At 46.7% G+C, this 25,600-nt stretch overlaps 1 protein-coding gene across 1 annotated transcript in view; it reads left to right on the plus strand.

Moving 5' to 3' along the window:
* The window catches only part of GLI3 (GLI family zinc finger 3), a 265,255-nt gene that overhangs the window by 72,512 nt on the left and 167,143 nt on the right, over positions 1 to 25,600 (plus strand). Inside the window, exon 2 of the mRNA XM_039237989.1 lies at positions 3,362 to 3,604. Within this exon, the coding sequence (XP_039093920.1) occupies positions 3,362 to 3,604 (243 nt within the window). The remainder of the gene's footprint in view (positions 1 to 3,361; positions 3,605 to 25,600) is intronic.

Raw genomic sequence — 25,600 nt, forward strand, 5'->3', positions numbered from 1 at the left:
ACCGAGACTCGAGGCTGTCGGTTGCCTTTGGGTGAGTCTGGAAAACCTGGGACAGTCTGTAAAATGCGATGCTCGGGCAGCCCTCCGTCCGGGGGTAGGAGTTTGCTAACTTGCACTCGAGCACGGATGTGCAGAAGGAAGGAGGTCCAGAGAGGGCTTCTGATGACGGTATTTAAAATCCTTTCTTTCCTGACACTTTTTAGTGAATTGCATGTTTCCGTGTGACCCCCGAGTTAGCAGCTGTTTGACATAGAGAAGCAGGAAGAGCCCCCTGCCTGTGTTTGGCCGTTAAAGTCCATTGGCAGATGCTCCTGGAGCAGTGGGCTGTTGGCTTACATTTTTGCAGCCGACTTCTGCTTGTTGCCATGGTGAACAGTATGTTTCTGTCAATAATTTGGCCTGGCGTAGCCTGTCTGCACTGACTCTCAAACTTTATTGAACAACTCGGCACAACTGAACGAGATTAGACAGTTTCTTCTTTTGGCTTGCTGAAGTGGTTGCTAAATTTATAAGAGCAGGCAGGAATATGGCTTGGAAAGTTTCCTTTTCACTGCAGAGAGCGGGCTCTCCAGCCTCAGCGTGGTTTGTATTCTGGAGCGTGCGTACTGTCAGGGTTGGATCTGAGTGCACGTCAGAAGCAGCTCAGTGCACGCGGTAAACTTCAGGAAATATGTGCCTACTGGAATTTCTCGGGGAGGGGGGAGGGGTTGGGGAAACAGCGGGTTGGCATCGACTGTCCTAAAAGTGAGTGTGATGAAAGTTTGCACACTCCAAAAACTCTTGCCTGCAGCTTACTAAAGCGATTCGTTAAGTTTTTCTGGGTTAACCATTTGAACGTTGCTTCTTTCCTTGTTATAACTTGTGTATTCACACATGTTAGTGTAACTTTCATTGAGAAAATGATCAAAGTTTAGTACCTGCGGGGGAAAAATCACTTAGCTGAAAAGACACCCCATTTCCATTCCTCCCCGCCCTCCAATTACTTCTTTCTCCCAGGAGACTGGGGGTGGGGGCGTGGGAGGGCTCTGGTCAGACCGTGCCCAATTATTCAACTATTTGTGAAGTTGGAACTCAACGGCTCATCATAAAGGCATGGCTTCTAAGAAACTCACTCGATTACAGGGATGCAGTTTCAAGAGAAGAAAAGTTAATTTCTTCGAGCAAGATTAAGTCAAGGGAATCCTGTTTTCAACCTGGAACAGATTAGTGGAGCTTGGTTATTCATCTTAACCAGAGAATGCTAATTATGTGTCACGACGGCTCTTAGGAGAGGGCTTTCTGGTTTTCCAAATGAAGGTCCATCCTCCAGAATTTGCACCTCAGTGCCACGGGTTCACTTCAGGTTGAAATTTGAAATAAAGATTTAATACAGGCGCAAATTAGTGGAAAATATGACTTTGGCCATTTGTAGGTTATAAGAATTTTAATAAAACCAACTAAGAGGTTTAATGTTTTCGACACCCTTTTGCAAACCCTGATTCTGTAGCCTGCGACCTCGCTGCTAATGAAGTATGAGGGTGGAGTGGCACCTAAAAGGATTAGTCAGAAGGGAAAATAAAAATGTAGGGTTTTGTGGGTTTTTTTTTTTTTTTTGGTAGTTTGTTTTTAAATGACCCAAAGCATGGTTTTTGAATTGCTTTTGTAAAGATCGATGTGTGAAAATGTGAGATTACACCGATTTTTTCTTCTGTTTAGTAGTTACTTGATAGATTAAACTCATAATTTATCCCATAATTAGAAGATATGGGGGTGAAGATCTGCACAAAACAATGCCAAAGTAATGTTTCACATTTGAACTGCTGACAGCAGTCAGCAAATTCACTGTAAAGACCAAGGCATACCTCATTGTCTGTTCTGTTCTGCAAGTCATTTGCTAGGTGAAACAACAATTGCTTATTTCTTCAAATCCCAGGCCTAGGCAGAAGGATTCAAGTTGCTTTGGGTAGTTCAAGCCATTAGTCAACCCAAAACAGGAGTTGTGACTGTAGTTTATATATTCATGCTTGCCTGTGTTTATAGCTATACTTTCTTCTGAATTTGTACAAACAGCCCATGAATCTACTAAAGCATACTTTGTTGTTTAGGGGCTCTCGGCCAGATAGAACTGCTTTATGGAATACTTTGAAGAGAAGTTTTTATGTTGGGATAAGCCGTGGTGAAAATCTGCCCACCTAAAATGCACAACATTATTATCGCTTACATATATATATGCATATTGAAGATCAAGAATGCAAAATCGTTCTCAAATTGGATGTCTAAGCAGTGCGCAAACAGCTCTGCCTCCATCAGCACTTACCTTCCAGAACAGTCTGCTGATGGAACGCAGAACTTGTTTGGGAGCTTGTAGTTTAGAATGTGTGTACGATTCCAACAGATGAATTGGCCCATTTGTTGTGGGTTCAGATCACCTGTTCGGTTTTATTTTATGTGGGGGTTCTTTGATCCGCTATTATTCAAAGGTCATCCAATCACATTCCCAGAGAGCCAGAATGGGTTAGATGGGAAGTTCCTACAGATCAAAGGGAATGGAAGCATTAGGAGGCGGGAATATTGAATGTGTGTGGAATTTCGGAAAGCCACTTATTACACGTCTGAAGCAGCGTCCGGACCCCCGCAGCACACGTGCCCGTGTCTGCACAACTGACGTCTTCCTCGCCCACAGAGCCGCCTCGCCCTTGGAGCTATACTCTTGCTCCATTTTCTTCTAGGTTCTCAGCTCTGTTTTGTGGGCTGCAGCAAAAAGTGACTTGCAAAGGGCACTGTGGGCGTCCATGGTTGGGACCTTTATCCCGTGTAACTAGTGGGTCTTCTGTCCCATTTCCAGCTCCAGTAAACCAGGGTTTAGACTTAACAATCCAAAAAACAGGAGAGGTTCTGGATCACTGTAGGCCCTTTGATCCTCAGATCACCCAGAGCCTTAGTGGGTGTCCGAGCTGCCCCGATACCTGGGCGGCCCGGCTTCCCCAGACAGACGGACGGGAAGCTGGACATCACAGCCTCAGGCTGGCAAAGCTCCCAGCTCCCCTTGGGACGTGCGGGCCTACTGGCAAGTCCCTGACGAGAAGCCCCACTGGCAGATTGCAGTTGTAAGCTGGCGATGATCATTTGCTGACCCCCTGCATCTCAACTTAATAGGCTCATTTCCTGCTCCCGCTCGTCCTTGGATTTGTATTTGGGACCTTCATTCATAAGCAATTTTGTCTGGAGACTATCCCATCATGGTGTAGCTTTCAAGGTTGCCAAGAATGAGAAATAGGCTTCTTTGGGGGAGGAGGGAGAGAGAAGGAGACCTAATTGATGACTGTTTTTGAATCGCTCCTTCCAGTGGCTCACAGAGCTCTCCATTTCCTCCTTTCTTTAGAAGATGAAAGTCCTGGACAGACCTATCACAGAGAGAGAAGAAACGCAGTCACCATGCAGCCACAGAGTGTCCAGGGGCTCGGCAAGATCAGCGAGGAGCCTTCAACATCTAGTGACGAGAGGGCCTCGCTGATCAAGAAGGAGATTCATGGGTCCCTGCCGCACCTGGCTGAGCCCTCCGTGCCGTACCGCGGGACCGTGTTTGCTATGGACCCCAGGAATGGTTACATGGAGCCCCACTACCGTAAGTGGTTCCTGCCCCACGGCCTCCTTCCGGGCCCTCCTTCCGTGAGCCACGGAGGGCCAGGCATGTGCGTGCGCACACGCGTGCTTCTCGGATTTTTGGGCTGGTATTAATGGATGAAAATGTTCAATTTACTGTCCACCTTTTCCCCCCCTCTCCTACATCCTGTCCATTCCTCCTTTTAGAGGGAGCCATTTTCTTCCATCTCTAAGCAACTTTTCAAGCCTTCAGGAAGGTGTCCATCTGTGGCTAATCCACATGGACCTTTGCTGGGAACGAGAACCAGATTTCTTCCACCCAAGTAGACACTGCAGGAGGAAAATTGGTTGATGGGGGCAGTTATTGAAGTGGGCTGCACTGGCGGGAGTCTTTAACAACACCTATCCCCATTTTTAATGATTTTTTGCTTAATTGCTGAGGATGAACAGACCTCTTTTAACAGATCGGTGCTAAATTCCTTAATGTGGAAGATTTCTGGCTACCGGTTTTGCTTTCTTCTCCAACCAGCATACCAGAAATGCTCGAAGCTCCTCTTCCTGCACTAATAAAGTTTAAGTAAATCACTTAGGACGCCGAACACAAATATACGGTGGTTTTCTCGAAAGAATGATGTATAAGGGGTGACTTTATTTGCGGCCTGTTTCTCGTTAAAAACAATATAATTTGGTTGAGGAGTAATGAAGTTCACATTGAGGTGCCAAAGCTTACAGCTCTTGATTACAGATTTATCACCTTGCCAGGATACAGGCTTGCCATTTAACCTTCCCGGACTATAGTTCCAGATGATCCATTGAGCTCCAGCGAGGGGCACTGGTTTCTGTTTCCCTCTTTCCGCATCATTCAGAAATTTTAGTGTTTTAAGGCAAAAGGTCATTAGCCAGATGACTGATTAGTGAGGACAGCTGATTAGTGCATTTTTTTTTTTCCCTTTTTGCTCAAGAAAGTGCCCAGGATAAAAGCTAATTTCATCCCTTCGTTAGCTGGCTTGCAGCAGAGGGGAATGTTCCCTCATCAGGGTGCAGATCAAAGAGCCCAGAGCAACCTTACGTCTCAGCAACTGCTTTCCGCCCCTGCCCCTCTCCAGCGACCAGATTATATTGTTGCCAAAGATGGAAGGTACATTATTTTTTTTTAAGTGCAGAGCAAATTATGTTTTAAGTGGTCAGAAGCCTGGAGGAAAGGGTCTTATGGATTCTTGTAGGCTTTTGAACAAGGCTACAACTTGTCTGATCAAGAAGTACTTACCGGTCCTGTTGTTGCATTTGGCTCCAGACATGAAGAGATGTGGGGTGCGCCTCTTTTCCTCCTTCATTACAGTTTATTTCATTGTCTTTCTATTTTCTTTTCTTTTATTTTTATTTAAAATTTTTTTTTAATGTTTTATTTATTTCTAGGAGAGAGAGAGAGACAGTGTGAGAAGGGGAGGGTCAGAGAGAGAGGGAGTCACAGACTGAAACAGGCTCCAGGCTCTGAGCTGGCAGTCAGCACAGAGCCCGACGCGGGGCTCGAACCCACGAACCGCGAGATCATGACCTGAGCGAAAGTCGGACGCTTCACTGACTAAGCCACCCTGGTGCCCCTCTATATTCTTTTAGAAACGAGACTTTGAAACAGTGTCGGCAGGATTTTCCTCCGAGCACAGCCTTGTTTTCTACATTGTATTTTTACTTAGGGGTCTCTACTGGATCTCACTGGTGCAGAAAATGGGAGGGAATCTGCATCCTTGCTACCTGCATTTTTACTCCCTGAGTGTGTTTACTTTTTAGAAAGAATCCAGCCTCGCTTATTAGTCAAGTTCCCTGCATTGTTTTCATTCTTATGTGTGAACACAAACTTTGCCCGTGTCTTGTTTATGTTTTGTTTTCTATTCCAGATGCCCACTAATTAGTGAAGGATTTAATTGGGCAGGACAGCTGACGAATACCTCTCTTCCAGTTGATGCAAGTAGGCAGATGACGGTTAGCTTTCTGTGCCATTCAGCTTGCAGCCTGCTCTTGGTCCGTTGGTTCTAACGGTTTGCCCGTTGAATCCCTTCCCTCCATTGAGGGATGGGCTCTGTGCCCACCTGGGATCCGCGGCACCTCTTGGCGCTGTGCGTTTGTGACCCGCCTCTTGGGCCTCTGGTGGAATATTAACTAGCACAGGGCACTGGAGAGCTCTTGGCGGGGCTTGGAGCTGTTCTGTTTAGAGGACGTAGACCAGCAGGTCAATGTCTTCAGCTTTCCCCACCGAATTGTTCAAGTCACTGTTAAAATTGCACGATGGGGGTGCCTGGGTGGCTTAGTCGGTTGAGCGTCCGACTTTCACTTAGGTCATGATCTCGCGGGTCGTGGGTTCAGGCCCCGCGTCGGGCTCTGTGCTGACTGCCAGCTCAGAGCCTGGAGCCTGTTTCAGAGTCTGTGACTCCCTCTCTCTCTGACCCTCCCCTGCTCACGCTGTCTCTCTCTCTCCTAGAAATAAATAAAAAAACATTAAAAAAAATAAATAAAATTGCGCGATGACTGACAAACTACGTACGGTGCCTGTAACCAACTGGCCAAGGCCATTTTGACCCATCATCCCAATGAATACATGCCTAAATCGGTCATAAATAAATGATACCATGACACATATAACATGGATGGGGAATCCTAGAGGTTACACAGGTCGGATTGCCATTTAGAGGATTTGGGCTCGAGTTCCAGCTTTGCCGTTTAGTGGCTGTGTAACGTGGCCAAGCGTGTTGACCCCTCTAAGAATCATTTACTAACTGTTGAATTGGTGTTGTTACCATGTGACTGCTGCTCCGTGGTGTTTTCCTGAGAATTAAGTGAGACAATGCAAATACAGTATTTAATAAACTCTCTGCTCATGGGGAGCGCTTCCCATTGTTATGGCACTTCCACTCTGCCTCTGCTTCGTTAAGGTCGGCTTCGTTTTCTTGTTCTACTTCCTCCTGTTCCTTTCCATCCTCATCATCCCACCCTCAGCAGCAGCGCCATCAGCACCACCTGTATGCGGTTAGCTCAACTCTCCAAACCAAGGTGTTTTTGTTAGTGCTGCTGCTGTGTGTATTTCTCCGCCTCCCTGAGATCCGCATCTACAAACAGATTAGAGACTGAGTGGGCCGTAATCCTTAGGAGAAAGGTTGGCGTGTCAGCACTGTGCACGGTGGCTTTCTGAACGTAACTTTCTCCCTCAACCTTCATGAATTTTCTATAATCTTTTCCTGTTTTGTAACTGAAGAAAGTATTAAAACTTTTAAGTGATTTCGAGAAGTTTTAACCTGCTAAATTCTCGGCAGAAAGTGTTTCATGTAACAAATACAAAAGTAATACGTGTGGAAAAAATGAAAGGTGCAGAATTATTCAGATGAAGTGTTTTAAAGATGTCCTAGATGGGATGTAACCGTAGTTTTTCTAGAACCCTATTGGGTCATTTAATCTTCTACCAATATCATTTAATCTTTTTAGTACTTTATAATAAAACCCATCCACCTGGTCTGGATTTAATTATCCAGGTAAAGCTAATGAAAGGCCAATGCGATGCTGAAGTTGATACGTCTTCCAAGAATTCTTAGCGGGTGAGAAAAGTGCCATCTTTCTAAAATGAGACCTGGAAGTTCAGTCCCATTTCTTTACCTGTCAGCCCCACGTCCCTGTGAGAACACAAGTTCACTGCAGACCTACCGTGGCTCAAGGTTCAGAAACTTCTTTTTAGGCCGTTCATTCCCTCTTCTTTTGAGTCATGTGCCAGCTTCACCAGGTTGTTGGGGAGAAAAGACGCCTCCCATCCAGTGTCACCGGGCATGGGAACACTCACAGGAATTCCTTAGTTTCTCTGTGGTTGGAAACTGTGGACTTTCCAAGATGCCTAATTGGTGCTTCTATATATATTAACTTTGTATTTCTAACGTGTGGGCAGGCTTCCTGTAAGACCGGAAAAGGGAAAATCGTTTCTTTACCCTCAGAAGGACATCTGTAGAATCTTTATTGCACAAGACGTTCTTACCCTTGGGTAGGCAATGTTGCATCTTCACAAACAGCAGTTAGGCTGGATTCAAAGTATTTTAGGTTTTGTGGGTTTGGCTTAAAAAAAAAAAAAAGGAAAAGCAAAGAAATACCAGGGAGAGCGGGCACTTCAAACGTTCGCGACATATGTTTGGAATAAAATCCTCACGGGGGGCCCTGGAGGGTAGTCTATCCTGGAGGGGAGCGGCAGAGGGCTTGTGGAGAAAGTAGACGTTCAGGCTCAGACGTGGCGGGATGGTACCAGGCTGGCTGCTGCGGGATCGCCAGCACTTTATCACTGGGGAGCGCGTGGATGGGCTGGGCTTCAGAGCCTTGACCTGCTCATACCGGAGTCCGGATTCGGACCCCTGTCTCCTTCCTACGCGTTGATTTTGCCCTTGCTCCATCCGTAGCCAGGTATTTCAAGCTAGCATCAGCCCTGCTTGCACTTCCCACAATGCACTTCCTTCTCTTAGGAACTTGCGAAGGCAGGTGACGTAATAGTCCAGGCATTTCTGCACCCTGGCCGGCGCTTCACGTCTATGCTCTTCCCTGGGACGGAAAACATGTGTTTCGATGTCTTCTGTCTTCCTGTGAAGGCTCGTGTTTTCAGACCGTCCCTGCCGGAGCCTCCACGGGAAGCTTCTCAGATTCACCGGCCATGCCATGCGGGGCCCTTAGAAGGAGGAGGAGGTCCCCTTTTCTAACACACCGGGTCCCTTTTACAGTTTTATGGTTGCGAAGATGCTTTTCTTCTGCCCCCAACTGCTCCCAAGCAGTAATAATGCCTCATGGAAAATCTGATTCATTCCTCCATGCAAATGCTTTGATTGAAAACACACCACTGGTCTTCTTCCTTATGTTTCCCAGTTCAGATGACAGAACTATGAGTTGCTAATTAGCTAAACCTGAGGAATTTGCTTAAAGAAAAGAAACTGAATTTTTAATTGCTTGCATTTATTTATTTTGTGCAGAAAGCTGATGCGCCAGGCCCACTTGCATTCTTGTGTGCTTAGAAAAAAAACAAAAAACCAACGTAATTTTTTCTACCTGTCTGTCTTTATATTAGGTGACTCTCTACCCCCCTTAGAAGTACATCTTCTAAGCAAGTGTAAGAGAAGATGATTATTTTACATATTTAATGGGTGCACCTGCTCACATTTCTCTTACTGTTGGAGTGTCATCTAGAGACTTGTGAGAGACAAAAATGCCTACAGGGCACAAATGAACAGTTTGGGGTCAACCAGACAGCACAGGCAGTGACAGTTACCCAAGCACACGGTTCCATTCTCCAGTTGATGAACCAATCAGGAGTGTTTTAGTGCCTTGGTTTTTCTTTTCTTTTCTTCTTCTTCTTTTGTCTTTTTTTCGTTTTTTTGTTTTGTTTTGTTTTTAGTTGAAAATGATACTGTTTAGCCAGAAGGACTGATGTCGTGTGATACTTTGGGGGCTTTGCCAGGTACCTGATGGTCCACTGATGGTCTTGAACTATAGGGGGATCTGGAGTGGGGAGGTACAGACAGTGTATGAGCCTTTGCAGAACTCACATTTCTGAGCTTAAGAGTAGCTCCATGATTGGGGCGCCTGGGGGGCTCAGTCAGTTGAGCGTCTGACTTCAGCTCAGGTCATGATGTCTCAGTTCCTGAGTTCAAGCCCCGAGCTGGGCTCTGTGCTGACAGCCCAGAGCCTGGGGCTGCTGTGGATTCCATGTCTCCCTCTCTTTCTGTTCCTCTCCCACTTGCACTATCTCAAAAATAAACAAGCATTAAACCAATTGGAAAAAAAAAATTGCTCTGTGATTATTCTTGGCTTTGTAGAAGAAATTCCATGTAACATTCTAAGTGTTTTGTCAATAATCCAGAGGAAATGTCTCAGGAATAGAAACTGTGAGCCACTTGCATAGAATTTTAAAGAGCTGTTGCAGGGTCGCTCTGCCAACAGTGGTAGAAGTAAGGGTAGGAATAATTCCCAGGGTTCCAGATTGACTCCTGCCAGTGACTCTTGACTCCTCTTATACCTGATACGCCTGTGATTCTACATCAGTCTTGGGAAGTAGCCTGCAAAACTAAGAACCAGCTATGAGAAGAGCGTGTAGCACTTGGAAAAATTTATTTGGTTTTATTCATTGAATTTGGGGAGATGCATTTATTGGAGGAGACCAGGGAGAAACTTGAAGGCCGTTTAGGAGAAGGACAGACAGAGGAGGCTAAGGGAGATCATGTTCTAGGGAAAAGCAGTTGGTCATCGGTTGCACCCTGGCACAGCCCCCTCTTCCATGGTGGCCACCAGAGGTCTCCAGTTCAGGCTCCCTGACCACGGCCTCGGCCACCCTGCTCTCACTCTTGTTCGTCTTGGTGTCGCTCTGTGCTTTCTTTCTGTCTTCAAGTTCTACTTATTCTTTGGGACCTATCTACAGACCTCTTCCTTTGAAAGGTTCCAGATCACAGAGAGATTTACCTTCCCTGGTCACCAGATAGACATATAATTCTCACCTCAGCACCTCACGGCTGTGTTCTGTGTTGTCTATGTATGTTGGTCTTTAGAATAATGGGGTGGGTGGTCCAGGGACGGTCCCGCATTCTTCCAGTTACCAGAATTCCTGGAGCAGGGCTGAGAGGGCTCCTCCGTGCCTCTGTAGGACCGAGAAGGGCGAGCCTTTCTGCTATCTGAGCTGAGTCGCACCCCAGGTGAAGTTTGCCCCAAGCCTGTCCCTCTGAAGTAGCTGCTCGACAACCTGAAGAGACTGATGCTTTGGCTTCTAATTTATTTTAGTCCCTCTGTGTCGCCTCTGATCCAAGCATAGTCACCCAGTGCTCTGAAAGTGGGCATTCATGACACACTTACACACTTCTAAATTGCACATTTCAAAACCAGCAAAAATATTTGCTTCCGTATACGTACGGCAGATATAAGACGGCTAGGAGTCGCAGAAGAGATGCATTGCGCACCTTCGGAGGAAGGTGGCCATTTGCTCACAGACTTGGATGCGGATCCTCTCTTCAGAACCGTGAGATTAGCACTGGAGGTCGCCAGTCCCATCCGAAACCGAAGAGGTGTAGGAATTTTTTCTGTTGGTAAGGTGAGCATGGTATTTGTGTCCCCTCTTCCAAATTTTACCAATTTGTTTGACTTTCAGTAATCTCTAGGCAGTTCATGATTTTGGTAACATCTTTCCAACTTGTTAGTGTCCAAGCATGCGTGTAATCCATGTTAACAGGAGCCTCCGTCTACAAATCGGTTTGGGATTATAAACTCAGTTGTCTAAATATCCCATGTAATTATTTTCCTTTCCTAATTTGGCACCTACCCAATGCAAGTGGCTTTTTTTTTTAGCTGCTTATAGCTCTTTCCCTCCATCCCTTCCCTCAGCCTTTCTTCGAGAACAGCCTGAGAAATACAGCAACTCGTACTATTTCTCAGCCATGTGCAAACAGCTTTCTGCCCTATTTTCTAATGGAGGCAACATTTTTCTTGGTCCCTCCCCTTTTTTCTTGTATAATTAAAGAATGTTACCTTTGATGTCTCTTGCAAGTTGTATCTCCTGTCCTGCTTTAGCTTTCTTGATCTTGTACCTATAAATTTGTGCTGTATCTTCATACTTCTTAGTGAAACGGCTGGAGTTTTCTCTCTTTGTGCTTTTCACAGTTTGATTGAATATAGAGTAATTGATCTGACATTTTCTCGCTCCGTCCTTCCCTGTGTTCTTACAGAGTCTGGATTCTTACAGTCCTCTTTGAAAAGTATCCAACTTCCTCAAACTGTGTAGCTTTTACATTTTGATCTTTATGTTGGGTCTCTCCTAAAATTCATTGTTCTTCTCTTCCTAATGTCTTCCCTTCCTTTTGGAGGGTTCAGGGGAGAATTTTTGTTCATTCAGCTGTGGGTATTTTTTGTTCATCTGTTAGTCATTTGTTGTTTCAGCATATGCTTGCTAGTGGCCTCCTAAGTGCTAACCAGTGTTGGAAAGAATGGACAAAGTTGCTGCTCCCATGGACCTTCAGGCTGGTAAGACATGGAGATAAATAGATGAGCTCATACAAAAAAAAAAAAAAAAAAAACAACGCAAAGGATGTGTCAGAAAGACAGATGCAGGGTCAGTTTGGGAGCAGGTAACAACATACCTGATCCAGACTTGAGTCCAGAGAGCTTCCTGGAGGAAGGGACATCTGAACTAATCACCATGACAGAGAGGTAGAGAAGATCCTTTGCAAAGGAAATCCTGACCCCTGTGAGGACCTAGGGAGAGGGTGGCTGGAGGGCAGAGCTCAGGGAAGGGAGTGGTAGTGGATGGGGTTTCCTGGGGAGGGGGGCACCCCTCCTTTGCATGAACCAGGGGTGATCTCACCCCAGGACGTGTTGTGTTTCACGGCTCTGGGGTATTTCAACAGACCTTTGGATAACTGTGTTTCCATTGCTAACTTAGAGTTTCTTTGTCACTGAGAGTTTAACTCACCTCCTTGCTCGGATTTGCAGGCTCGGGATTCTTGTACCACAGCCACCCTCCCGGCTTCTGGCTGCTGTGCTTCCTTTCATTGCCCATCAGGCACATGCTGCCTTCCTGGGTGATGTGGTCTCTCTTCCCCTGAAGACAACAAAATACTTGTTCTCAGACTTCTGAGCGCTGCTGTGCTGGGTAACCCGCATAGTCACAGTAGCTTTCTTTTCATTTTTAAGTTTATTTATATATTTTGAGAGTGAGCGAGTGAGCATGTGTGCAAGCAGGAGAGGGGCAGAGAGAGGGAGAGAGAGAATCCCAAGCAGGCTCCGTGCTGTCAGCGCAGAGGAGGCTCGATCTCATGAAGTGTGAGATCATGACCTGAGCTGAAATCGAGAGCCTGACCCTCAACCGACTCAGCCAGCCAGGCACCCCCCACAGTATCATTCTTGATCTCAAAATACAGACCCAAACATCCATAATAAATGCGGCTTAATTTCTAATGAATTAAGCATGTCTTGTATCAAGACTCATTGTAACCTCAAAATATATAACGTTCATAATTTAAAACAAAAAACAAAAAAACCGCTTGAGTTTTATTTTCTTGGAAAACCCAAATCTAACTTCAGTCAAGCTAGAGAAAATGCAAGGGACCCATGGTGAGGTTGGGGGTGGGCTCCTGAACTAATGAGAAATTCAGCTGGGAAATCCAGTAGCTAATGCTCTTGGGGGGGAAATGGGAACAAAGATTTCCAGTGGTGGCAAAAGCCAGCAATCTCTTAGGAGAAGGTGGTGGGACCCGTGAGGAGGAGATGCGTGTCCTCCGCGGGGGTCGGGGGGCTAATCAGCAGACATTGTGCAGGTCCGAGGAAGCCTGCTCCAGGAAGCTGGGTGTTTACTCCTCCACTCGGGGAGCCCCGTATCTGCATCCTGATTGGGCTTAAGACTCGCGAGGGGAATAAAAGGAGTCGCCTGCGTCCTAATTTAGAGAGGATCAGACAAGTGCGCATGACGGAGGCTAGGAAGCAGCTTGCTGTTTTTCAGCCTGCTTTCGTGGAATAAGCCTGTTTTCAAAGTCAGCAAGAATTCACATTTCCTCCCTCATTCCTGTTTCTCCCTGTAAGTAAGGCGTGTCGTCAAATGTCATTGCCGCCCTGCCCCGATCGCCACCCATCTGGGATCTGATGGATCTCATGCTCGGCTTCTGAGATCTCAGCCCGGCTCCACAGTTCTGACCGCATGAGTTGACCCTTTTGATCAAACATGCAGTTTACTTCTGTATTTAGTGTATCTCTGGCTGCTGGATGCCTTTTCGTGTAGTGTCTTTTATCGTTAATGATGCTTTGAGTGTAGTCGGTGTATCACATTGCTGTAAATTGACGATGTAGAGAGATAGTTGATGAGCAGCTGGAGGCACCTGAAAGCCTCTGGTTCGCGGCCCTTCTGAGCACACCCCTGGTAGATGTGCTTCAAGTCTTACTTGGGTACATGATGCTTGCTGTTTATTCTCATTTCAAAATTCCTGTGCATTTTTTGAGATCTGCTGTGAACCAGACACTGTCTAGGTCCTGAGGGATCAAGCCTTTGCCAAGATCAATCAGGCTCTTGCTCCCATGGAGCCTGCACCGCACATGCACCAGCCTCTGGGCAGGGACATCATTGAGCCCACACAGCTGCTGCTCTGAGCCCTGTAACTGGGTGGTGTTGTGGGGAGAGACTTAGGGCTTGCTCAGAGAGGTCTCTGCAGCTGAGACCCAAATGACGAAAAGAAGCCAGCCGTGGGAAGGTCTAAGGGGAGAGCATTCCATTCCACGAGTGGGATTTGTGGGTTTGCAGTGGCCGTGTCCAGGAGCAGAGAGAAGTCTGGTGTGATGGCTTGGGGAGGGAGCGGGGCAGTTTGGGGGCAGGCAGGGGGACAAGGCTGGGCGGAATTGTGGGCCAGTGGAAAGCCATGGGGAGGGTGTGACGTAATTGGGTTTTTTTCTTGGGGAGCGTTGCTCTGGATGGTGTGTGGGGACTTCGTGAGAGGCAAAGTGTAGCATGACGAAGTGACCGAGCAGGCTGTTACTGTGGCCCAAGTGGGAGGGAAATGGTCCTCCTCTCTTAGAAATTAGGGCATGCAGACACCGAACCCTCTCCTTGTGCTGCAGTTTATGTCAGGGCTTTGAATTCATCAAATTCCCACCAAGACTTAGCATGATTTTCCCTGTTGACAGAGGGAACTGAGGTCCGTGAAGGCTCAGGAAGTTGCCCATTTTTCCATCGTTCAGAAGTGGCTGAGCCAAGGTTTGAATCCACATAGTGTGGCTCCAGAGCTCAAGTTCTCAAACTGTGCTTTCAACATGGCAGCCCACAGCCGTGCAAGGGCCCGGCCGGGTGGGCAAGTGGGTCATGCCCAGCCTCACTGGGGGAGCTGAAGGACTCCGCCCACGTGAAAGGAGAGGGTGGGCGTGCCTTCGGGAGGTGTGCAGCCATAGATGAGTGTACCCCCCGGGCGGGAGAGAGCAGATGCATCCTGTGCTTCCCTCTGGCTGCTGTGCTCCGGGCCTTGCTACGTGGGAGGGAGGAGAAATGGCTTCTCTCCTGAAAAGTTAGAAGTTACCTGTGATGGAAGTATGGTCAGGTGTCCTGACCCTCTCTGTGCCCCTCCGTTTTGGGGAGAAGTGTGTTGGGAAAGACTGGCAGTCCCCACAGCAGGCTCCCATGTGGCATATTTGCTACGCTAAGATGCTGGGCGAAGGACTCAGTGTTTGCACAAACCCATTCGGCACATGCATTGACTCAGATTGAGAGTGATCTTGCTCACGGTGCTAAGTTTGGGTCTGGACTCCGAGGCTGAGGGTGTGAGAGGGAGGGGGGAGGCTCCTTGCCCACTGCTCTTTATTTGTCGTGTTTCACTTTGCCTTCCCTGCCGTGTTCTGTGAACCCCCATCCCTGCAGTGGCTTTTGGGAACATAGGCTGCTGTTTGGACCACAGATCGATTCATCCCGTGAACTCGATTCTTAAGAGCAGCCTGTGTAAGCGACTGGAGCTTTCACGTATCAGCAGAATAATGCAGTATCTGGCCCCCCCAGGCCCTGTCTGGGGACAGCGGTCCCTTCCTTGTCCCTCTGTGTGACTACACAGGACCTGAGGGGAAGAAGTGGCAGAGTGAGAAAGCACCCCTTCGTTTCTATTTCGAATAATGTTTATTTACAGAGAGGGGGGGGTGGGGGACACAAGCCGTTGCACAGAGATGTCGTGGTGTCCTCTTAACGCTGGCTGTTCCTGGTCTCCGGGCTTGGGCTTGGGCGTCTCGGACAAACTGTAAGGATCTGGGGGAAGCAGTTAGCAGGATTAAGAGGCTGGAGGAATGATTGATGGGGAAAGATAAAAAGGCCTGAATATGAATCTCGGGGCCAGTGCAGGCAACAGAGACCCGTGGCGACTCTCAAATCAGGAGCTCCATGCCGAGGAGGGTGGAGACAGACGCCCCAGGGAGGCTGTGGGGTCCCCTGCTCTCAGGAACTGCTCATGTGAAAGACTGGTATGAGACCCTGGACTGTACCTGCGTCGAGCTGCTTTCAGGCACCCGCTCTGCCCTGAGATACACCTGGGCCTGGTAATCAAACGCAAGTTGTAGCAGGACAGTGAGAAAAGTTGGTGTTGAGACTTCAGGGTAACTGTGATCTATTTATTTTTCAGAGAGAGACAGAGCGCGAGTGGGGAAGGGGCAGAGAGAGGGAGACACAGAATCTGAAGCAGGCTCTGGGCTCTGAGCTGTCAGCACAGAGCTTGATGCGGGGCTCGAACTCGTAACGGCAAGATCATGACCTAGGCAGAAGTCGGACGCTTAACCAACAGAGCCACCCAGGTGCCCCACTCCTGAGATACTTCTAACTACAGCAGCCTAAAACATACGGCCAGCTGCTTACCTGGCTTTTAGAGAAGGCAGAGGGATGGCTTCGTAAGATATTTTTCAATTCCTCGACATTCATGTAATGCCACATGCAGTAGAAATAAAAGATACGGCCCTCCGTTTTGGGGAGAGACCGCGCGAAACGCACGCAACAGATAAAGGAACCTCTCAACAAGTATCACGTGGCAGGAGAAAGGCACGACCCGGCTCTGTCGGGGGTGATTTTTGATTCCGAGGGGGTTTTACAATAGAGCTCTGCCTGCATGGCAAATTTAAATCCAGTATGAAATTTCCCCTAATTAACATTTCCCTTCTTCCTTCCAAATATCAAATTTATGGACTCTAAGAAAATTCACATAACACATGCAGACGCTGCATTTTCTTTCCGCTTGATCCGTTCCAGCTGTTAGGAGCTTTCATGTCTGCCTCTCATTAATTTATGAGGGGTTCGGAGCTGCAATCTGAAATGCACCCCTGAGTTTTAGACCTTCTGGGGGCGAATTGCACATTTGTGGATAGTGACCTCTGCTCATATGCCAGCCCGGCGTCTGCATTTATATCTGTCCAGTGCCCTTCGTGGGGCCCTTTGGGGACGTGTGATGGCAGGTGCTAGCCTGCCCGAAGGGGCACGCAGTTAGGTTTTGCCACCATTGATGTCACTGCGCCTCCCGTTGGTCGGACCTGAGTGTCCTTCGTGTAACTGGTCCGGCACACGGCTCCTGCCCTTAAAGTCTACGCAGCTCCTAGGTGGTAGATTTTCTGAGTTTTTATAGGCATGCCCTCTGACCTAGGGCAGGTAAAGGCTTCATTTTGTGTATTATAGAGGCCGCCAAAGATACTCTTTCCCCCTCTTTTTTGTCTTCTGATGGTTCACAGTGACAGGGAACTGAGTTCAGGGCATGAAGCATTCCGGTGCAGCTTTCGGTCATTCACACTCCATTTTTCTTAAACATGAATCCCTCTCAAGCTTGCTTGTTTGAACTTGATATTTCATATTGGTGGCCACATGTTCTCACCCTCCAGGAGCACAGCCACCACCCCGAGGAACTGCGATAGCCCAGTAATGACCAAGGTGACTAGTCAGCACTTTGGACTGTGTACGCTATAGAGATCAAGTTTGCAGACCTGCCTTAGAGTTCCTTCTTGTTAATCTACTCCCATAGGATATTCCTAAAAAGTACTTACTTTTTGGTAACAGTGTGGCCTTATTCCTTTGATGCCAGTCACCTGCTATTAGTCTTTAGATTTTTCTGAAAGCCTCTGTCATAATGAGCCACCAGGTGAACATGACTTTAAGGCATGGGTTTTTTGTTTTTTGTTTTTTTTCCTGCTTCAGGTCCTGAGTATTAAGATTCCAATTAGAAGCTCTATTAAACAGAACTTAATATCAGAGCTGGGGTGGGCCCCTCTTCTGAGAACAGTCAAGATCCTATGGGGTGCTGATTTGGGATGGAAGCGTGAATCCTCCTACCTCATGAATTCCCCCTGACATAGTGTGTGGAGGGGCCTCAGTGGGGTCAGGAGCGAGATCCTGATTCCGTCTGGCTGGGAAGCTGGGCTTGGCTGCATTGTGTGATTGCATTTTGGAGTTAATGAACTTGGACATGTCGGCAGTATTAATGATTGTGTATTCTATGCCTGCTTGTCCTTAGCTAATAGTATTGGAGACCAAGGTAAAGTATTTATTTCAAAGCACTTGCTCCGTCTCAAGGCCAGACTAGTTCTGCAGAGAGCCAGGGTACCATCCAGAGAGCCAAATGAAAACATCCTGAGGACCTTTGTGTTCTTTTCCCTGTGGTCTCATGGCGTAGGTAAAATGCTTTGGAGTTTGGTTTGTATTTTTGAATATCATTCTTTTTTTTTTTTTAACATTTATTTATTTTTGAGAGAGAAAGTGTGCATGAGCGTGAGAGGGGCAGAGAGAGCACAGAGCATGATGTGGGGCCTGAACTCATGAACCGCTAGACCATGACCCTGAGCCGAACTTGAGACTTGGCCGCTTAACTGACTGAGTGACCCAGACGCCCCTCCCATAATTTCATTATTTAAAGTAAATGTTCCTAGGGGAGCTCAGTCGGTTGAGTGGCCGACTCTGACTCAGGCCGTGATCTCCAAGTTCATGAGTTCGAGACTTGTGTCAGGCTCTGGGCTGTCAGCAGATGTAAATAAACATAAAAAAATTTTAAAGTAAATGTTTCTGACCACTGTTTTCTTTCGAAATTAATATTGAAGACGGCCTTTTTGTTGTCTGAAATTGTAGGAGAGCCCCTGGCACTAAGGATAGCACCAGGGTATGGTGATGACGAGGGGCATTAAAGCTGGTAAGGGGGCAGGCGAAGATACCTTGTGTTCTTTTAGAGCTCATTTTACTTTAAATAACTTTTAGGACCTTTTATAGCCTTGGCTAAACACTTTGCAAAACCTGTTAATGTTGGCTCATCTCTGTCCAGTGATGTCAACGTCGAGTTGAACAATCAGAGCTGATATTCAGATAACGCCGAAGTGAGAAGACGGGACGACATTTGGGGCGCCGTGAGCTTCCGCTTCACTTGGGAATTGTGGGGGTTTTTCTAGGATTCCACTCCTGTCAGTGATGGTATTCCCAGCTGGCAAGCCCAGCCAGGTCTGAGCCACGTTGTCTCCCTGAAACTGATTGGTAAAAACCGACCAGGGAAAATGGGTTTGTGAAAGCTATTTTCATAGACGATGATTAGTGGATTACTCCAGCGTTAGTTTATTTTCTCTAGAAAAGATGAACCCTTGAAGTTCTTTTTGTAATGTAAGCTTTTACTGTATTTTCATTGAAATTGTATTTACAAGTGACACATGCTCATTTCAACAGATGATAAAGTGCGTGAGAGCTTATGACGGAAAGCCAAGGTCGCCCCTTCCTTTCTACACTAACCCCAGGGGCAAGGACAGTTTTCGCTATTTCTATTGTAGTGTTTTTGGTAGACGACCATTGCAGCTCCATGAAGGGCTTACACCTTTATTTCCTGACATACGGACTCTGGATGTTTTCACTCAGCACTGTTTTTATCATATCTCCAGTAGGAGAGGAAACCTTTGATTTTCCCACATTATACCCTCCTCTCCTTTCAATATTGATAATATGTTACTACTACGTCTACTATTAATTCTCTAATGGTCCCTCTTTTTTTAAGTTTATGTATTTATTTTGAGAGAGAGAGAAAGAACGTGTGCGCATGTGAGTGGTGGAGGGGCAGAGAGAGAGGGAGAGAATCCCAAACAAGCAGGCTCCACGCTGTCAGTGCAGAGCCCGATGTGGCGGCTGATCTCACAAACCGTGAGAGTTCATAAACCGTGAGATCCTGATCTGATCTAAAGTTGGATACTTAACTGACTGAGCCACCAAGGTGGGTATTCTTGTAAAGAATATCTTAAACCTCTATTTCTTTCTTTTTTTAAAAAATCCACTTTTCATAGTAGTTTTTGATTTTCCAGTTCAGAGATGAGGATATTGGTGACCTTCCCCATCCCATCTTTTGGAGCCTGGCTTTTGCAGTGTTAAAATCTCCCTGGAATCTTCTAGTCCATACCATGTCGGCCAGGTTTCTATCCATAGGTTGAGTGTAAAGGCTGAAAATCAGTTAAGCATCTACAGCCTCACTTCTTTGTAGGTCTAGTATTTTAACCCCTAAATCACCAGCGAGATGGGTTTAGCATTAAGAACAAGTTATTTATTCTTACCTTCTTATCATTGCTTGCATAGCTGGTGTATTGCATTTGTGTAGTTGGGTTAGCTTTTCCTCTCTTATTTGTCTTTGTAAATATTCTTCCTTTCCCCCTCACTTCTTAACTTTATCATGTACACTTAAGGGAGAGCCCCCATCTCTCCTGGCCACTTCATTCTCCACGAAGTCTGGATGGGGTGTCATCCCTTCCTGGTCATTCACACTGAAACGACAGTTTCCTGGGTCTTATGCCTTTGCAGTTCTTTATTTTATAACTTTACTCTTGTGTAGCAAGCAACTTCGCACCACTGAGGAGGTGACACTTCCTGAGCTCTTGCATGGGTGAAAGTACCTTGATCCTGCCCTTGCTTTTGTTTGATAGTGTAGCTGGAATTCTAACTTAAAACACCATCTCCCTTGAGATGTTGGAAGGCATTGCTGCATTTTATATTAACATCCAGAGTTGTAGATGAGAAGTCTGATGCCCCTTTGGTTTATATTCCTTTATAGATGTTGATCTTTTCGTCCTAAGTGTCTGAAAGCCTGTCTCCAGATGCAGATATTTTAAATTTCACTTGCTTTAATTTTCGTCCTTTTGCTTATGGGTTGGCTGACCACTCCAGTCCAAGGCTGCACTTTTATCTCTGCGGATGTTTTCTGTTCGTTCTGTCTTTAAGCGGATGTTTTCTGTTCGTTCTGTCTTTAATCATTTTACTGCCCAGTGTTCCCTGTTCATCTTTTCTGGATTCTGCTTACTTGACTGTTAGGCCTCCTGGGTTATTTTTCTGTGTCTCGTATTTTTTCTTTTCAGATTCTCCCATCTGTTTTGCTTTTGGTTCTGTGTTCTGGGAAAACTTCCTTGAATTCATTTTTCAGTGCTTTTGGTGACATTTTAATTTTAGTCATTACATCTGAGAGCTCTTTTTTGTTTTTTTCTTTTAAGTTTATTTATTTTGAGAGAGAGGGAAAAGGCACAAGAGGGACAAGAGAGAGAGAATCCCAAGCAGGCTCCACACTGCCTGAGCAGAGCCCGATGTGGGACTCGAACTCTCTAACTGTGAGATCGTGACCGGAGCCAGACACTTAACCCACTGAGCCACCCAAGCACCCCTCTGAGAGCTCTTTAAAAAAATACTCCATGGGGGCACCTGGGTGGCTCAGTCGGGTAAGTGGCCGACTTCGGCTCAGGTCATGATCTCACGGTTCGTGGGTTCGAGCCCCGCGTCGGGCTCTGGGCTGACAGCTCAGAGCCTGGAGCCTGCTTTGGATTCTGTGTCTCCCTCCCTCTCTCTGCCCTCCTCTGCTCACACTCTGTCTTTCAAAAATAAATAAATGTTAAAAAAAAAACCAAAAACCAAAAAACTCCACGGCTCCCTTTTTTGTAGCCTGTCGCCATTGTCTGTTGCGTGTAATACTTCTTTATGACCCTCCACAACGTGGCCCCAGGGTGCTTATTTCCTGTTGATGCTGTCCTCACTGTGACCCTCAGCCTGTCCTAAGCCTAGAGATCCCAGGTGTCCGTTTTCCCGGACAGTGTGAGCACGAGGCTGGCCAGGGATTCCTCTGCTCAGGCTCCTGTGAGGAAGGAGGCTTCCTTTCCACAGAGAGAACATCCTGGCCGTGCGTATCGATTGGTAGGATCTCCTTCTGCTGGATCTCCGTTGGTAGGGAAGCCAGCAGGGCCCTCCCCATGCCGGGATGAGGCACGCTTGCTCCTGGGGAGCCTTGGGCACCTGCCAGGGGCCACACTGACTGGAGGAAAGAGCTGGGGTGGTGCGTTTCAGTGAGAGACTTTACACTGACTTCACTTTCCTGGGACGTTCACTCAACTTTGTGACGAAGAGGCATAATGATGTTGCTTGGGAAGCTTCCAGTCACCTGTGCCTTGGGGCAAGAGACAGGTCACATGACCCGCACAGGTGTTCCATGGAAAGATCTACCCAGGCCAACACTTCCTGGTGAGCCAGCTGCTACCCCTTTCTTTGCCCTCTTAATACGCAAGGCTGCTGCTTCTCTACAGGCCTCAGCTATCGTTCTAGTCTCAGCCGGGTTGTTGAAATTTCTTGTTCTGATTTTATTTCATTGACTATGTTAAGAGGATGGGCGCTAGAGGATGAACCAGGCTGCCTGGGTTCAGATCCTGGTTCGGCCCCTCCTAACAATGTGATCACGGTTAAATTGCTTAGTCTTTGCTGAGGAAGCCTTCACCTTCTCACCTCTACAGTGGGGACTAGAATAGCACCTCCTTCATAGGCTTGCTTTGAGGATTGAATGATTTAATATACCTACAGTTTATAGAAGTGCCCAGCACAGAGTCAGTGCTCTGTAAATTTTAGTCTTATTTATAAGTATTTTTATTATTACTGTAACATCTTCATATTTCAGAGATGTGTTCAGAGGGAAAGGCAAGAAATGTCTTTACCCGGCCTGCCATCTTGGATTAAAAATTATATATATATATATATATATATATATATATATTTTTTTTTTTTTTGGTAGTTTTGGTCTGTTGAAAACAGATCCAAAGTCATTTAAACTTAGGATCCTGGCATGGCCCTGTCACCTTCTGACAGGGTGACCCTGAGCAAGCACTTGGCTCTGGTTTTACCATCTTTAAAAGGGGGCAGTAATGGTGACACCGACTGGTAGCAGAGCAAATGAGGGAACTCCCTAAACCACCCGGCAAAGTGGCTTCGCTTCTGGGGCAGTTAGAAGGGAACGGGCACAGTGGCTCTCCCCACACTCATGTTCTAGTCTTCAGCCTGGGGGAAGGTACTCACACACCAAGATGGCGTGACTCACAGGCTGGCCTCTCATGAGTTTCCTCCTCTCAGGAGTCTCCTTTCCATCCTCCTGTCTGATCCTTCTTTATTAGTCTTTCCTTTTAGCTTTTAGAATGTATTTTATTCTCTGTGATTGTATTAGAGAAGCTTGAAAATAATGGAAATTAACCCTAAGAACTGGGAGAAGTCCTACCTAGATTAAAAACTAGGTGTGGCGATTGTGTCATACTTTATGGAATGAACATACCAAGATTAAATAGTATAGCTTCCCAAAGGCAACTACCATCCCAGCCAGAAAGTATTTTAAGTCTTCCTTTTTCTCACCTAAGGAGCCAGTCATTCATTTCCTCAGAAAAGTTTCCCCTAGTTTATTTTCTTTACCCAAGTAGACCCCCCCACCCCATAAAAGGCAACTAATATGATGGCTCTGTAGCAACTTGGCTGATAGTTCAGGTCTGGCTAATGCGTTTGAAATGCGTGGTATCAGGGCATCTGGGTGGCTGAGTGCCCAACTCTTGATATCCGCTCAGGTCATGATCTCATGGTTTGTGGGATTGAACCCTGCATTGGGCTGTGTGCTGACAACGTGGAACCCACTTGAGATTCCTTCTCTCTCTCTGCCTCTCCCCCACTCATGCTCTCTCTCTCCCTCAAAATAAACGTTTCCTTAAAATGCATGATATCGTCAAATTATGTCATTTTTATTAAAGTTTATATATTTTGTGAGAGAGACAGTGTGAGCCGGGAGGGACAGGGAGAGAGAGAACCCAAAGCAGGCTCTGTACTGCCAAGTGCAGAGCCCGGTGTGGGGCTTGAACCCACAAAGCCACGAGATCATGACCTGAGCCAAAACCAAGAGTCAGATACTTAACCAACTGAAGTGCCCCTAATTATGTCTTAAACTGAGTACCTATTTACTACAGACTTGCTGCAAACAAAAGTTTATCTCCGAACATCTTTGTGTTTATTATTATATATGTGTTTGTTTTTCTTAGTTGTCTTTTTTCTTTCTTTCGTTCTTTTTTCTTTCTTTCTTTCTTTCTTGTTTTTTGTTTTTGTTTTTTTTTTGCGTATTAAGCATACTTTAAAGTAGTTGGCTAATACGGCCTCTTTTGGATTTATTTTATAACCTGGCCCATTTTAATACCACCGCACTATTGAAAAACCATACACTTGGAGACATCAGTAGTATTGTATAAAACTCAGCCTGGTTTTTAAATTGGAAAAGTTAGTTTCAGCCTGTCCCAAATATCCTTAGGGTTTCGAGATGCTGAGTTGGTGCCGTATCCAACGGCACAGGCTGTTGCAGTGTAGAAACTGGCGGCGGTTAGGAGGTGGGCATGGGGAACCGTGAGGGTCACGTGTGCTGTGGAGTAGGTGCCACGGTCTGCAAGCAGTTTTACAAGTCAGATCTCATTGAGAAGAGGGAGGCCAGCAGATTTATGAGCTTTAAATACCTGCTGGCCCACCTCACGTGCACTCAATGTCAGCGTGTTCCTTTTTTTAATAACGGAGCGTCCCTGCAGAACGTGTAATGGGCTGTAGCGTCCGGGAAAGACGTCTCTATTCCAGCTTGGACAGAGGACCGGAAGGCAGTTTGTCTGCTCAGAGCCTCAGGGCAGCTGTCCACCTCTTGCAGAGCCCCTGGGCCCCGTTGAAAAGGCTCCTTGCTAGCAAGGCTGCTTGCAATCGAACCATGTCAGAAACGGGAAGATGGGCTGTCAGTCAGAGAACAAGACCATGCTGTGCGGTTGGAAGCTGGTGAAAACTTGAAAGGCTGAAAATCCAAGCTGGAAGGGCTGGAATAGGCCTGGGGTCGGGACGGCCCAGCTGGGTGTGGGGGGCATTCCCGAGGTGTGGCTGGAGCTGGGCGGCTCCGGCCAGGCCTTGCCAGTGTGTTTACCTGCAGGGTCCTCACCCTTCTGGGCTGGAGATGGTACTGGAAGCCAGAGCCGAGAATGCCCCAGCTTCCCAGCCCCAGCTTCCCAGCCCCGTAGGCTGACCCTCTTCTGAACAAGTGTGTTATGGAGCCCAAGCCGGAAGAAGGCTGTGGTGGCAATTTCCGAATTGCTGGTTCAGTTCCCATGAACTATGTGCTTTTCTGAAGTTTGAAAATAGTGTATAGACAGATGTGAGACTCTGTATGATACATGAGATTGGGAGCTTATGTGACTTTTTTTTTTTTCAAATGCTTATTTATTTTTGAGAGAGAGCACAAGCGGGAGAAGGGCAGAGAGAGAGGACAGAGGATCTGAAGCAGACACTGCACTGATAGGCAGCACCGAGCCCGATGCGGGGCTTGAACTCAGGGGCCTCGAGATCATGACCTGAGCTGAAGTTGGATGCCAAACAGACTGAGCCACCCTAGGCGCCCCGCTTCTATGATTTCTTGCAAAAAGAATGGTGTGTAGCTGATTTTGATTCCCTTTTCCCTTTGGCTGCCGGGAAAGTCAGACTTCAGTTGGTTGCTTTGCTATCCTGACTCTGTGGGGATCTGTGGCCTGTATATTTTCTTTTTCTTTTTTTTTTTTTAAATTTTATTTATTTTTGAGAGAGAGAGACAGCATGAGCAGGGGAGGGTCAGAGAGAGAGGGAGACTCAGAATCCGAAGCAGGCTCCAGGCTCCGAGCTGTCAGCACAGAGCCCGATGTGGGGCTCGAACCCACGAACCGTGAGATCATGACCTGAGCTGAAGTCGGACGCTTAACCGACTGAGCCCCCCAGGAGCCCCTGTGGCCTGTGTATTTTCTACCAAACTTTTTCTACGTCTTGATCATATCTCAGTTGTTCTCTGGATATTATTCAGGTAGCATTTTCTACCTTTTCGTATGAATTCATTAATGCTGCCTGGCATCTTTAGTGAAATGAGGCCAAATGTTAATAAATACTACTCTTAATCAGTCTATAACGAGTGTTAGAATTTCACTAGATGGGAGAAAGAGTCACAGAAGTGGGTCTTATGGAAGCAATATGTGGAGAGAGAGTTGTGTGACAGTGAAGTAGGTTGTTGAGAAAATCGGTCCTGAGTGAATTTGGAGCTCGGCTGCATTTTCTCCCTGTAAATGGCAGACCTTTTCACGGGAACCTAGACACTTCCCCCCTCCCAGGGGGATTTGGAAATGTCAGATACTTCCTGCCTCTGAGAAAGGCCCCACAGGGAACTCTTGCAGGTTTTAAACTTTCCTCACCTGTAGT

This window comes from Hyaena hyaena, unplaced genomic scaffold, assembly GCF_003009895.1.
Source record: "Hyaena hyaena isolate Hyena2069 unplaced genomic scaffold, ASM300989v1 scaffold_133, whole genome shotgun sequence".
Lineage (NCBI taxonomy): Eukaryota > Metazoa > Chordata > Mammalia > Carnivora > Hyaenidae > Hyaena > Hyaena hyaena.